The sequence below is a fragment of the Lacerta agilis genome, chromosome 14 (genome assembly GCF_009819535.1).
Source record: "Lacerta agilis isolate rLacAgi1 chromosome 14, rLacAgi1.pri, whole genome shotgun sequence".
NCBI lineage: Eukaryota > Metazoa > Chordata > Lepidosauria > Squamata > Lacertidae > Lacerta > Lacerta agilis.
Genome location: NC_046325.1, coordinates 12,014,968 through 12,029,096, shown reverse-complemented (window position 1 = coordinate 12,029,096; position 14,129 = coordinate 12,014,968). Strand labels below are relative to the sequence as shown.

The window sequence follows — 14,129 nt, the reverse complement described above, 5'->3', positions numbered from 1 at the left end:
AGGTGCTAGATTGAAAAAAAAAGAATGGATCCTGCAGCTCTGACAGTGGCTCTGACCTAGGTATGGAATTGGTGACCTCGGCAATTTGCTCCACAGACAAGGAGAAACTGAGGTTTGCAATTCAACTGCGATTTCTACAGTTCTTAAAACAAATTCACTTTGCTGTTCATTATCTATGGGCCTTTAGCATGTCTTGCAGAAAGAAATCTGCAAGAAAGAGGCAGTTTTAGAATAGGTGGTGGTGGGGAGGGGGCACTGAGTTTCACTGAGTCGAACAGGATGCTGCTGAAATATGAGAGCACAAAGTCCACCATGGATAAACAGATTTTATTTATTTATTTATTTATTTTATACTGCCCGTAATCATAAGTCTGCAAGGGCAGTTCACAGAATATTGGCTCCCTAGCAATATGTTTATTTTTCGAGGATATCATATTTCAAATCTGGAATATCCTTAACCAGTTAAGGATTTGCAAGGTTGAAAGCAGCACACATGTAAACACAAATATGTATTTGTAACATTGTAGAAGTTGGAGAGAAAGAAAACACACAGCAAAGATACGAAAGGAAGCAGGCTTGGATATGATCTCTGAGTGATCCTGAGATCCTGAAGTTTGGGGTGCTGGTATACAGTATTAGGTAAGATCAGGCACAGGCAAACTCGACCCTCCAGATATGTTGGGACTACAACTCCCTGACCTGTTAGCTAGGGATGATGGGAGTTGTAGTCCCAAAACATCTGGAGGGCCGAGTTTGCCTATGCCTGGGTAAGGTGGAACTCTGTATAAAGATGCTTTGTATGATTATAAGAACCTTCGGCAGGGTTGGGGGCGTTTAAACAATTATGTGGTTGCCATCGAAGTGTCTCAAGAGCCAGAGCTCACCTGATAAAAGCATCTTTGCTCCTTGTGACCACCCGTGGACCAACTAGGCTCCAGTCCCAGAACTGCCAGATTCCTTCTGAATCTGTCTCAACTCTGCCCCTTGATTTATCTCAGGGGAGGTAACCAGTGGCTTTTCAGCTATTGTTGGACTACAAATCCCATCACCACTAATCACAGGCCATGCTGGCTGGGAGTGGTGGGAGCTGTAGTACAGCAAGAAACATCAGTTACGCCCCCTTCTCCTACTTTTCCATGCACCTGCCCCACCTATTCAGCATAAGGTCCTAAAATATAGAAGGACATAGCACTGGTTTGGATGGGCGGGTGGGAACACTAGTTAAAATAAGAAGTTGGCAGCTGGAGGGGGACATAATCTTGACAGGTGGGGCCACTCAATGTGTGGCCGCATTCCAGAAAGTAATAAAACTGGATGTATCCATATTGTGGAGAACATCTGTACCATTGAGCACCAGCCCTGGCTTCCAGCTTGCCGGTACACCTCTGCAAAAGTTCATCACCACCCCAGCCATCAGTGTCCCAGACTTCTATGTGAAAGGGGTTTTCATGCTTCAGCATGACAGTCCCAAAGCTCAGGGTTTCATCCCACCTGGGGTTATCAGATGTGACGATGCTGGTACTCAGCGCTTGACCTTGGAAGACAACTCTGACATAAGCATCAGTGGGTGAGAAGCGGTCGCCCCAAAGGTTGGATCCCTTGGTCACAACAAAGGTGAGGTGTGCCCTGCCCCGCTCTCGGGCACAGCACATGATGTTGTTGAGGCCATCCATCGGACAAAGGCAGGTGCATCGCTCAGCTGAGCTCTGGGAGCTCCATCGTGGACACTGTTGTGGACAGTCCCTCTTCAGGGCCTTCCGGTTTATATGACCCGCAATGGCTTGCTTCAGCAAACCCCTCCTTGGGTCTTGGTGGTTCAACAACGTGTGCAAGGGCAGGAGGGAATAGGAAACCAGCCCAGGCTTTGCTTTTGCACTGTTTTCCCATGCCGAGAAGAGTTGAGTTCCTTTGGCTTTTGAGAAGAGAATCTCCATCTGCTTATCTCCTCCCACAACTTCAGTGTGCCGCTTGGCATAGGCTTCATGTGAGATTCCACGACTGTAGAGCTTCCAGATCTTTTCACACGTGGCATTTTGGGAAGCGGGCCCAAATACCCTGTTGCTTCCCAAAGAAAACTCCCACTTTAAGCAATCCTGGATGCTGGAAGCTGTAACCCCCCACAAGGCCATCTTGCATGTCTGCACTGCCAGCAGGTGGCGGACTCGGGCCCCAAGCTCCACCTGGCTGATGTAGTGGGTGCCATAACTGTCGATAAAATGCTGGTATTCCTCAGAGTTCTTCATTGGAAGCTCGGCTACATGCCGGGCAAAGTGAGAGGACAGCGGTGAGGGTCTATGGGGCAGTCTCAGCCTGTTCAAGAAGAGAAAAAGAGGAGCAGGATATTAGAAGCAAAGTTTATAGTTTTACCCACACCACCCACACCCATAATCCTCCATCTTTTTGAGGGAAGGGAAGCCTGCAAAGTTTCAGGGATCTTCTTGCTCTTGAACATGTTTTCCCACCCCTGTAAAGGCCCCCAGAGCTTCCTGCAAATCAGAAAAAGAGGAAGTGTACACATACAAGAGGACTTTAAACACAAATTTGAGCACCTTGAATTGGGACCTGGAAACGAACTGGCAACCAATGCAGCTGCTTTAAAGTGTAACAGGGTATGTTAGATCTAAACCAGGCATGTCCAATGTCTGTTTCAGGGGCCTAATCCGGCCCCTGTGGCAGTTTATATTTCCTGGAGTAAAATCCTATAAAACCTTCAGTCTTAAAAAAAGCTCAACAACCTCAACCCTTTAAAAAAAACTTTGATCAGCCCTCATGCATGTTCACTTCATCAAATCTGGCCCTCTTTGAAAAAATCCCAGCCAGTAAGCTGGCTGCAGCATTTTGGACCAACAGAAGTTTCTAAATGTTCTTCAAGGAAAGCCCCATGTAGAATGCATTGCAGTAATCCAATCTGGGAGTTTCCAGAGCATGGAAGACAGTGGCCAAATAATTTCTCTCCAAAGGGGCCCGTAACTGGTGAAGCAGGCAGTGCTGGAGCAAAATACTGCTAGCCACCAAGGTTACCTGAGCCTCCATTGACAGTGTTGACTAAAGATATGGTGACAATCAGTCAATCAACCGGTGCACATTATTTCCCAGGACCAACCCCTGGCTCTTCTGGGGCTGAGCTCTTGACCTGAATTGCCCTCCCCGACCTGGTCACTTAACCCTCTCCAGCCCACTTCCGTAATTCCTTGATCCTGAACATCTGAGCCTGCAAGCAAGCTGGTGATCTGCCTCCCACTTCCTATTATCCTTTCTTTCTATTGGCTCTGCCCAGAGCAAGAAGAAACCTTCCCTTCCTCCTTTGTTTCAGTCTAGTTCTTGCATGCCAGGAAGATGGGTGCACTCACTCGTTCTTACACAACTCCATGAATTCCAAAGAGAACTTCATAAAAAATGCTTTCTAACCATCTTCATTCAGAGCCAAAGAACAGCCTATTGGAATGCGAGTGGATGTTTCTACATGTGCCCTGTGATCTTCAGTAACTCTATGTATGAGAGCTTTGTTGAATGCTATCTGAATTGAGAGAGAAGTCTAACAATGGAATAGTAAGAACGAATGAATAACTGAACCCTGTGGGGACACAACACAGTTCACTAGGAACCTCTGCTGGAATTGCTATATCTGTTTGATCCAACTTCCAATTGAGGACGCCCACTCATTATTTACTTTGATTGTATCTCTAGAGGGCTACCGATGCTCACCTGTAGTGTGTGCAGGAGACCTCTTGCCTCACAAAGCTGTAACTGTCCTGACGGGATTCCCCATGTGCATAAATAGCCATCCGGGAGTGAGATCCAGCAAAGGCCACCCGCATCTTAGGCAGCTCCAGCCCTGCTATGTTCATCTCTATGCCCAATCCCAAATCTGCTTTCCAGTCATTCTTCACCTCCGTGGCCATTGCATTGGCAACATCCACATCTAAATGCTCCACAGAACTGCTTTCTTGCCGATGGCACGAGCGAACGACCTGCCAGTCCGCAACAGCTAAAGGGAGTTTCTGCAGCTGGCCCTTCATCAAGTGATTCCGACAGAGGATGCACATCCCGTTGGGACCCTGCCATTGGCTGGTGTCCACCACAAACGCTCCCTTTCTCTCCAGAGTGGTGATGTCAACCCCCTGACCAATATTGGTGTGGCCAGGCACAAAGGTGTCCTGCTTCATGCAGATGGATCTGTGGTGCTGGTGGCAGTCGCTGGAAGTTGTTGGTGGAAGTTGGAAGAGAAATAGGAGGAAGGCTGCTAGGAAGAGGTGTTTTTTGGACATGATTGTTCTGCTATGATCCTTCCCCCCAGTGGGGCAGATGGCTTCAAATTACTGTGGGAAATAAAACAGAGAAGACTTATTTGCACCATTCAGGCATTTCCCACATTTGAGAGTCCCTCTTTTCACATCACCCGTTGCTACCTGACCCTTTTTAACTGGAGGTACCAGGAACAGAACCTGTTGGCTTCTGCACACGAAGTAGATGCTCTGTCACTGAGCCATGGCCACTCCTAATAGTATATGCTGGGCCAGGTATGGCGAACCATTGGCCTTGCAGATGTTGGTAAGCTAAAGCTCTCACCAGCCCTAGCAACCATGCCTCAATTGCCAGGAATGTAGGAGCTATTGTTCAGCAACAGCCTGGAGGACCACAGGCTATTCAGTCATGGGCCACCAGCATGGAGCTCTTCAGATGATTCACAACTTCCATCAACCCTAGCCAGGGCTGTCAGTGGTCAGAGATGTTGCTTTAGTTGAGCAATGACTGAACATTGGCTATTCCATAATTAGACTGAAGTTCTAATGATGGCCACCCAGTGAACTTCATGGCTGAGGGGGCGACTGAATGTACAGCAGGAACGTAAATATGAAGAGGAAGCCCTGGAACTAACCACGGAAGTCCTGATTTCCATCTAAAAGCAGACATGTATAATCTGGGCACCAGATGTTCTTCCTGACCTAGCACTGTTGCCTTTTCTTTCCTAGCTTGGTGACAAGTAGAAGACCAACATATGTCACTTCCCCCAGGATAGAGCAGCAACCAGGAGAAAAGTGTTAACTGTTGCATCTCTTCACACCTTGGGAATGCAGAACATCAGTCTGGTGTAAACCCAGATACACTCTGCACCTTAATCTTTTATGCTGGGAGTTTCTGTGGGGTGGTAGAGGCTTCCAGCTTGTGGGTGTAATTAGGAGTACATGGTGGAATGTAAACTCATTTACAATAATAAATATTGAATATAGTAGCAAGCTTACCCACTCTTTAATTTCTGAACTGCTTTGCCTTCTCAGTGTAGTACGTGGCACTACAACAGCTGCCTTTCAGTTTCTGTTCTCACCAATGAGCTATTCTTCCAGTTCCCTCCCTCTCCAACCGATCTGCTTTGTCTTTTGCATGTCTCTAAACCACTCTCAGCCATCCACCCCTGAACGAACAGGACCGCACCAGTTGCATTCTCAGAAAATTGGATTCTTTTTTAGCCTTCCTGCTTCTCTCCTTTCCCACCGTTTCCAATTCTTGCATTAATGGTGTGAATTATAGGAGAGTCACAAACATTAGTGTATTTTTGTGTGTGTATGAGAGAGGGATGGGTAGATGCAGGGGTTTCCTGGTGGCTCCATATATATATGGAAAGAAGAGGGGTGAATCCCAGTCTCAAACCCTCTTAATACCCAGTTCTTTATCCACTCCACTCCACGCCTTTGTAAATATCAAAAGCAGTCTGCCATTCCAGTCTGTTGTTCCCAGTTCGAATCAGTGACTGCTACAGTCATGGAGCCAAGAAGGCCTTCCTTTGCATAATAATAATAATAATAATAATAATAATAATAATAATAATAGGAAGGATTGTTCTTTCTTACCTTTGGCAGAGAGCCCCAGTGGCAAGGAAAGGTCCTACAGATTGGTGAGCCTGAGAGGACTGCTTCAGACTCCTTTCTTTTGAGGTTGAGCATTCAAGGGAAAACTGAAACCATCATACCAGGATAGTGAGTGGCCACAAGTGGGGGGAAATGGGCCATTTGCTTTTGTGAGGAAATTCCTTATAAGGAAGCCTTTTTTCCCCCAACCCAAAAAGTCTGGCAGAGGGCTTATAAAAGAAGTTCCAATTGTTCTAGGGATGGGGGAACATTTTGGTTCCACAGGCCAAATCCTTATTCTTATTAGATCTAGCCTTGTGGGCCAAATGTGACAAAGGTGTGGGGACACCCACCTGTCAGTCACCACAATGATGTCAGGTGATTGGGCATGTTGGGACTTCAAAGTGCCATGTAGAGCGATACCGCCAAAGCCTGCTTTCCACTGACCTTGGCTCAACTGATGGGCTGTGGACCCAAAACCTGCTTTCTCTTGCCTCTGCATGATCAGGGGCGTCCTATAAGGTTCCCTATTATGCCTTGGTAGCCGTGTCTCTACCTGTCCCATAGATCAACATCACATGTATAGTGGGGGACTGGTATGTTAAGTACAATGGTTTAATTAGGATGATGTTTCTCATCAGCTTCAGCCAGCATGGCCAATGGCCTGGGATGCAGCCTAACAAATTTTTAATGCCAGTTATAGTTTTCAGGTTAAATGTACATATTGGTTGGTTTATATCAGGGGTCAGCAAACTTTTGCAGCAGGGGGCGGGTCCACTGTCCCTCAGACCTTGTGGGGGCGCAGACTATATTTTTTTTTTGGGTGGGGAATGAACGAATTCCTATACCTCACAAATAACCCAGAGATGCATTTTAAATAAAAGCACACATTCTACTCATGTAAAAACACCAGGCAGGCGCCACAAATAACCCATTGATGCATTTTAAATGAAAGGACACATTCTACTCATGTAAAAACATGCTAATTCCAGGACCGTCCGCGGGCCGAATTTAGAAGGTGATTCGGCCGCATCCGGCCCCCGGGCCTTAGTTTGGAGTCCCCTGGTTTATATCTACTGATCAGATAAGCTTTATTCCTGGACAAAATAATGGTTGACTTGATCCAAAGGGCACTCAATCTGACACAGAATCTGACTGGGGTGTGTATGGATTGTCTCTCTAGACATATTCAGAGATTTTGACTGTGGAGTGGTTTTTTTTGAAAATGTGTTTTAAAAAAATAAAATCTAAATTTAGAAATGATTTTATCTTTAATTGATCTTGGGGTTGTCTACAGCAACAGCCACAAATGGATTCTCTTACCTGAGTGTGCATCTTAAGACAGGACCTAACTAGGACACCCTCTGTTCCCGCTGCTATTTGCATTGATCATTGAAACTTTGGAGAATAAAATTAGATTGTACCATCCAGTAGGCATTCGGGGAGTGGAACACTCCATCAATTTATTTTCCCAACAACTTCCTTTTACGTCCAATCATAAAAGAAGCAATAGAACATGTGTAAAATGTTATAAAATGCTGTAAAAACACCTGTAAAATGCTGGTGACTTTATAACATAATATGCTGCAAAGAAGAAGGAAATCACAACTGAGGGTACTCATTTCTTTCCCTACTCTGATCATTCTCATTTGCAAGCTGATCCCCCCCCCCATTCCCACCCTCTCCCACAGACCTACTTTTCCTTTTGTATTATAATTACACAGCACCCCAATCTTTGAGCAGTGCAAAATTCCAGGGGTACTAGGCGTTCTTACCCAGGGTCCCATACGGTGCTTACCAAAACGTCCTGATTACATAATCACTAGGTTGGAGATAGCCATAAAGAAGATTTCTTAAGGACACAAGGCACAAGGAAAAGCCCATAAAACACCATAAACCATGTCTGTGGGAAGGAGGTCCTGAGCTCAACAGCACTGTTCCCACCTCAGACAGTAGAGGTAGAAACTAGCCATCATGCCTAGTAGCCAGTGATAACCTTCACCTCCATGAATCTATCTGACCCTCTTCCAAAGCCTCTTTTAAAAGCCATGGCTACCTCTTTTGGTAGCAAATTGTTCCAGAAGAGGAGCAACTGGACCCAGCTGAGCCTATGGTGTGGAATTCTACCTCTTCCTCTACAGGTCTAAAAACAAATTCACTTTTGTTACTCTGGGCATCTGTATCAAGAGAGGTGGGATAGACAGGTTTGCTTGCTGTGAGCAGAAGGTGATTATCTTCACCACCACTATAACGAATAAAGCTCATTATATCTGCTCCCTTGCAACGTATTTCCCCCCCCCCCCAAAAAAATACCAAATTTCTAATCCGGAATGTCTGTAATCCATGAAGGATTTTGCAGGGCAAGGTGGATAAAAGTAGCGCATATGTAAACACAAATATGTATTGGTAACACAGGAGTTGGAGAGAAAGAAAGTGGTGATTCACCCACTTTTGTGGGGCTGGGAATCTCCAGACGCTGACTCATAGCTGCAGGAAAACAGCAGAGATAGGAAACAGTCTTAGAGATTATCTCTGCCTGAGGGATCCTGAGAGCTTGGCCTCTACCAGGCAGAGTATAAGGCCAGACAAACCAGTGGTCTCAACCTGCATAAAGATGCTTTGTATGTTTATAACAATGTGGACCAACTAGGCCCCAACCCCAGATCTGCCAGATTCCTTCTGAATCTGCCTCAATAGGGTCTGTCCCAACTCTGCCCTCGGTGGGTGGGGGAACCTGTGGCCTTCTGGCCATTGTTGGACTACCAATCCCATCGTCCTGAAATAAATGGAACAAGGAAAAAGCACTGAATTAGGAGGGGGTGACTAGTTGAAATGAGAAGTTGGCAGTCGTAGGGGGACATAATTTTGACAGCTGGGGCCACCCAATGTGCGGCCACATTCCAGCAAGTAATAATACTCGACGTATCCATGAGGCGCATAACATCTGTGCCGGATAGTCCCAGCCCCGGCCTCCAGCCGGTGGAAACAGCCCTGCAGAAGGTCATCACGCCACACGTCTTTGTCCCAGAGCTGAACCTCAAAAGAATTGTGGTCTGCCAATGTGACCGTCCCAAAGTCCAGGGTCTCCGACCACTGAGGGTTGTCGTCGTTTCTGATGACGCTGGTTCTCATTTCTTGACCTTGGAAGAAAATCCTGACATAAGCATCGGTGGCTGTGAAGTGGTCGCCCCAAAGCTTGGATCCGTTGACCACAACAAACTTGAGGCGGGCCCTGCCGCGCTGCCAGGCACAGCACATGTCGTTGTTGAGGCTGTCCTGCTGACACAAGCAGGTGCATTGCTCACCTGAGCTCTGGGAGCTCCAGCGTGGACACTGTTGCGGACAGTCCCTCTTGAGGGCCCTCTGGTTTATGTGGCCCACAATGGCTTGCTTCAGCAAATCCCTCCTTGGATCTCTTTGGTTCAACAAGGTATGTAAAGGTAGGAGGGAGTAGGAAACCATTCCCGGCTTTGTTTTCGCACTTTCCATCCATGCGGGGAAGAGTTGGGCTTCTCCAGCTTTGGAGAAGAGCATCTCCACCTGCTTATCTCCTCCCACAACTTCGATGTGCTGCTTGGCATCAGCATCCTCGAGGATTCCACGGGAGTAGGCCCTCTTGAGATCTTCACACTTGGAGCTCAGGGAAGCGGAGCCAAACAGCCAGTCGACTCCTAGAGAAGCTCCCCAGTTCAAGCAGCGCTGGATGGTGGAAGCGGTAATCCCCCACAAGGCCATCTTGCACGTTTGCACAGCCAGCAGGTGGCGCAATCGCCCACCCAGTTGCACGTGGCTGATGTAGTGGGTGCCGTAGATGTTGATAAAATGCTGGTATTCCTCGGAGTTGTTATTCCTTGGCAGCCTGGCCACAGCGCGGGAGAAGTGGGAGGCCAGCAGCGAGGGTCTCTGGAGCAGTCTCAGCCTGCACACGCAAAGAAGAAGTGGAGCAGAATCTTGTAAGCAAAGTTTAGGTAAGGTAAAGGGACCCCTGACCATTAGGTCCAGTCGTGTCCAACTCTGGGGTTGCAGCGCTCATCTCGCGTTACTGGCCGAGGGAGCCGGCGTACAGCTTCCGGGTCATGTGGCCAGCATGACAAAGCCGCTTCTGGCGAACCAGAGCAGCGCACGGAAACACCGTTTACCTTTCCGCCAGAGCGGTACCTATTTATCTACTTGCACTTTGACGTGCTTTCGAACTGCTAGGTGGGCAGGAGCTGGGACCGAGCAACGGGAGCTCACCCCATCGCGGGGATTCGAACCGCCAACCTTCTGATCAGCAAGCCCTAGGCTCTGTGGTTTAACCCACAGCGCCACCCACGTCCCTAAGCAAAGTTTATAGCGACTTTATAGCATTCTGTACTGAAGGAGCAAAGATTGTTATTATTTTATTATCTGCTCTTTGTCCTGGAATGGTTACAATTAAAACATGACGTATAAAACAACTTAACAATCATAGAAACAAGGTGGGTTCTAAAAATGTACACGACAAGTGTCAAAAGGAAGGGAAAGAAGAAGAAGAAGAAGTCCCAGCGGAAGAAAAATGGATACAAAAACTTATGGAATATGCAGAAATGGCGAAACTTGCTGGAAAAATAAGAAATCAAGATAACAAAAACTTTTTATAAAAGAATGAAAATGGTTTATGGAATATTTACAAATGAACTGTAAACAGATAAGAACATTGGCAGGATTATTGTAATAACCTGCAGTTTTATAAGAGTATATATTTAAAGTAGACGAATAAATGAGTAAATTAAGTTAATTTGGAATATGCAGAATATATATATAATTTAAGGAACCACAGAAAGGGGGGGAAGGAGGTCAAGGTTTGAAATGTTAAAATGATTGTAAAATCATTGAAATGTATAGAACTGAAAATACTGAATGAATGGCAGGGTAAAGAGATATGTCTTCAGCATTCACTGAAAGCTGAATTAAGAAGATGCCGGACACACCTCTGTGGGGAGGGATTCCACAGCGTAGGAGCTCCCACGGAGAATGTCTTCTCCTAGGCCATGCTTCTGAGAGTGGCGGAGAAACCAAGAGGACCCCCCTCTACTGCTCATAACACCCGAGGGGGTCTACAGGGAAGGAGGCAGTCTTTCAGGTACTTAGGCCCTTTAAACACTAATGTGAGCACCTGAAATTGGGCCCAGAAACGAACTGTCAATCAGGGCAGTTGCTTTAAAATGTACCAGACTATGCAAGTCCCTCTTGAGAGGTCTACTGGTGCTCACCTGTAGTACGCGCAGGAGACCTCTTGCCTCACAAAGCTGTAACTGTCCTGACGGGATTTCTGATGCGCATAAATAGCCATCCGGGATCGAGACCCAGCAAAAGCCACGCGGGCCTTAGGCAGCCCCGGGTCTTCTTCCCTGTCGTTGTTCGCCTCCATCTCCAAACCCAGGTCTACTTTCCAGTCGTTCTTCACCTCCATGGCCATCGCATTGGCAACATCCACATCCAAATTCTCCACGGAGCTGCTGACTTGCCGATGGCACGAGCGGACTACCTGCCAGTCCACTCCAGCCAAGGGGAGTTTCTGCAGATGTCCGTTCATCAAGGGATTCCGGCAGAGTTTGCACGTCCCGTTTGGGCCCTGCCATCGGCCGGTGTCCACCACGTACGCTCCCTTTCTCTCCAGAGAGGTGATGTCCACCCCCTCGCCAATATAGTTATGGCCAGGCACAAAGGTGTCCTGCTTCATGCAGGCAGATCTGTGGAACGTCTGGCAGTGGCTGGAAGTTGTTGGTGGAAGTTGGAAGAGAAATAGGAAGAAGGCTGCTAGGAAGAGGCCCTGTTGGTACATGATTGCTCTGATGGGATCCTTCACTCCAGGAGGCAGGAGGCTTGTAAATAACCCTGCAGAACAAAACAGAGAGGGCTTCTTTGCACTGTCTAGGCATTTCCCACATCTTTGAGCGCCTCTTTTCTAACCAAACACTCAGCCTTGCTTAAATGAACTTTTATCTCATCGTACTGGGCGTCAGGGAGCTAGTCACACTATTTGCCTATCTAACCCAAGACTGTCCACTCTGATTGGCAGCAGCTCTCCAGGGTCTCATGCAGAGGGCGTTTCACATCACCTGTTCCTACCTGATCCTTCTGAACTGGAACTACCAGCAGGTGAGCCTGGGACATTATACAGTGGTACCTCAGGTTACAGACGCTTCAGGTTACAGACTCCGCTAACCCAGAAATAACGCTTCAGGTTAAGAACTTTGCTTCAGGATAAGAAAAGAAATTGTGCTCTGATGGCGCGGCAGCAGCGGGAGGGCCCATTAGCTAAAGTGGTGCTTCGGGTTAAGAACGATTTCAGGTTAAAGATGGACCTCCGGAACCAATTAAGTACGTAACGAGAGGTACCACTGTACATGCCAAGTAGGTCTTTCCCCCCCCCCGACCCATGGCCACTGCTAATGTACCTGAGGCCCAGTGTGGGGAACCTTTGGCCCTACAGTTTGGTTCACAACAGCTCCCATTAGCCCCAACAATCACGTCCCAATGGCTAGGGAACCTCGAGGGCCACAGCTTATCCACATTGGCATAAGGGCACAGGTGACCAGCATAGTGCTCTTCGGATGTTGCTGGACTCGCAACTCCCTTCAGCGCCAGACAGCACCGTCAAGGGTCAAGGTCAAGGATGTGGCTGTAGTCTAGCAATGTCTGAAGAGCACCGCATGGGCTGTTCCCTCGTTAGGATGAAGTTCAGCAACTTGCCCAAGGACTGGCCACCCGGTGAACTTCATGGCTGAGGAGGCCACCAAATGTACAGCGGGAACGTAAACATTAAGAGGAAGCCCTGGAACTAAGCATGGAAGTTCCGACTGCAATCTAAAAACAGGCATGTACCACCTGGGCACCAGAAGCTCTTCCTGGCCTGGCACCATCGCCTATCCAGCCCTCTGTCTTTAATAGCATGGTGACGGGCAGAAACTCAACAGATGTCGCTTCCCATGCCATAGAGTTGCAACAAGGAGTAAAGCTTTAAGTGTTACATATATTTGCATCTTGGGAATGCAGAACATCAATTCAGTGTAAGCCCAGATATACTCTGCATGATATTTATGCAGGGGGCGGAGGGGCTTCCAGCCTGTGGGTTTAATTAAGGGTATACGGTGCAATATAAACTCATTCATAATAATAAAAAAGCAATGAATGCAGTGGCAATCTTACCCGTCCTGTCATTTCCAAACTGCTTTGCCCTCTCAGTGTATATCACATGGCGCCACAACAACTTGTCTTTTCATCTCTGTTCCCACCCGCAGGCTATTTTTCCAATTCCCTCCCTCTCCCACTGACCTACTTTCTCTTTCATATTCTCTCTAAACGGAGATTGGACGGGTAGAAACTCGCTCGCCCCTCTGGCCCGAAAACAAACTGGACAGTTCCAAATCACGTTCTCAGAAAATAGGATGCTTCTTGGTCTTTACTGCTTCATTCTTTTGCAGCTGCTTCCAGTTCTGGCACACATGTCTTGGATTATAGGAGAATAACAAAGGCCAGTGTGTTGTGTCAGTTTTTCTGTGTCTGTAAGAGAGGGAGGGGTTTCTGGTGGCTTTCCTGAAAAGTGGTTTTTGTGTGTGTGTGAGAGAGAGAGAAGAAGAAGAAGAAGAAGAAGAAGAAGAAGAAGAAGAAGAAGAAGGGTAAACCCCAATCTCAAACCCTCTTAACACCCCATCCTTTTGTCTGCCCCACTTCTGCAAATACTAAAGGCCTCTGGGTGTCATTTAATGTTTCCAGCCTGCCATTCAAGGACTGCTACAGTCACAAAGCATTTTAAAGCAGATTTAAAAAATGAGAGTTTTGAAGGGTGGTTCTTTCTTACCTTTGGCAGAAAGGAGAAGTTTTCTACATGGGTGAGCCTGAGAGAACTGCTTTAAACTCTTGTCTATTTGAGGTTTAAAATTTAAGACAAAACAGGAACAATCATACCAGGATAGTGAGCGGCCACTACTGGGGAAAAGGGACTGTTTATTTTTGTGAGGAAAATCCTTATAAGTAAGCCAATATTTTTTTTAAAAAAAAACCAACAACACCAAAATGTCTGGAGGGGACCTCATAAAAAGAGCTACAATGGTGCCAGGAAGTGGAGAAACTATTTGGCTCCAAGAGGCCATATCTTTATTTATCTTTATCAGGGCTAGCCTCGTGGGCCAAATATGAGAAGTGGGCAAGTCTGCCAGTCACCACAATGGTGTCAAGTGATTGGGTGCCTTGAAGTCCCAAAGTCGGGACTTCAAAACACCATGCGTAGCTGCATCGCCAAAGCCTGCTTTCTGCTGA

The 14,129-nt window shown here is 47.1% G+C and overlaps 2 protein-coding genes across 2 annotated transcripts; both read right to left on the bottom strand.

Annotated features, from left to right (window-relative positions):
* Positions 1-849: 849 nt before the first annotated feature.
* On the bottom strand, positions 850-4,428 carry LOC117059456 (perforin-1-like). The gene is made up of 2 exons (XM_033171201.1): positions 3,706-4,428; positions 850-2,310 (listed from the first exon to the last, which is right to left on the bottom strand). The coding sequence occupies exons 1-2, from the start codon at positions 4,266-4,268 to the stop codon at positions 1,218-1,220; spliced, it is 1,656 nt and encodes a 551-aa protein (XP_033027092.1). The 5' UTR covers positions 4,269-4,428; the 3' UTR covers positions 850-1,217.
* A 3,740-nt stretch (positions 4,429-8,168) lies between these two features.
* On the bottom strand, positions 8,169-13,148 carry LOC117059245 (perforin-1-like). Its single transcript, XM_033170849.1, has 3 exons — positions 13,020-13,148; positions 11,081-11,705; positions 8,169-9,765 (listed from the first exon to the last, which is right to left on the bottom strand). Exons 2-3 carry the CDS (start codon positions 11,650-11,652, stop codon positions 8,670-8,672), a joined length of 1,668 nt encoding a protein of 555 aa, XP_033026740.1. The 5' UTR covers positions 11,653-11,705; positions 13,020-13,148; the 3' UTR covers positions 8,169-8,669.
* Between the last annotated feature and the right edge of the window lie 981 nt (positions 13,149-14,129).

What these genes read in the sequence shown, in the direction of transcription:
- LOC117059456 (XM_033171201.1), bottom strand. Translation starts at nt 4,268, where the DNA reads ATGTCCAAAAAACACCTCTTCCTAGCAGCCTTCCTCCTATTTCTCTTC. An exon ending in GTCTCCTGCACACACTACAG is followed by an intron (nt 2,311 to 3,705) that starts GTGAGCATCGGT and finishes CTTCTTGAACAG; the next exon opens with GCTGAGACTGCCCCATAGAC.
- LOC117059245 (XM_033170849.1), bottom strand. Translation starts at nt 11,652, where the DNA reads ATGTACCAACAGGGCCTCTTCCTAGCAGCCTTCTTCCTATTTCTCTTC. An exon ending in GTCTCCTGCGCGTACTACAG is followed by an intron (nt 9,766 to 11,080) that starts GTGAGCACCAGT and finishes TTGCGTGTGCAG; the next exon opens with GCTGAGACTGCTCCAGAGAC.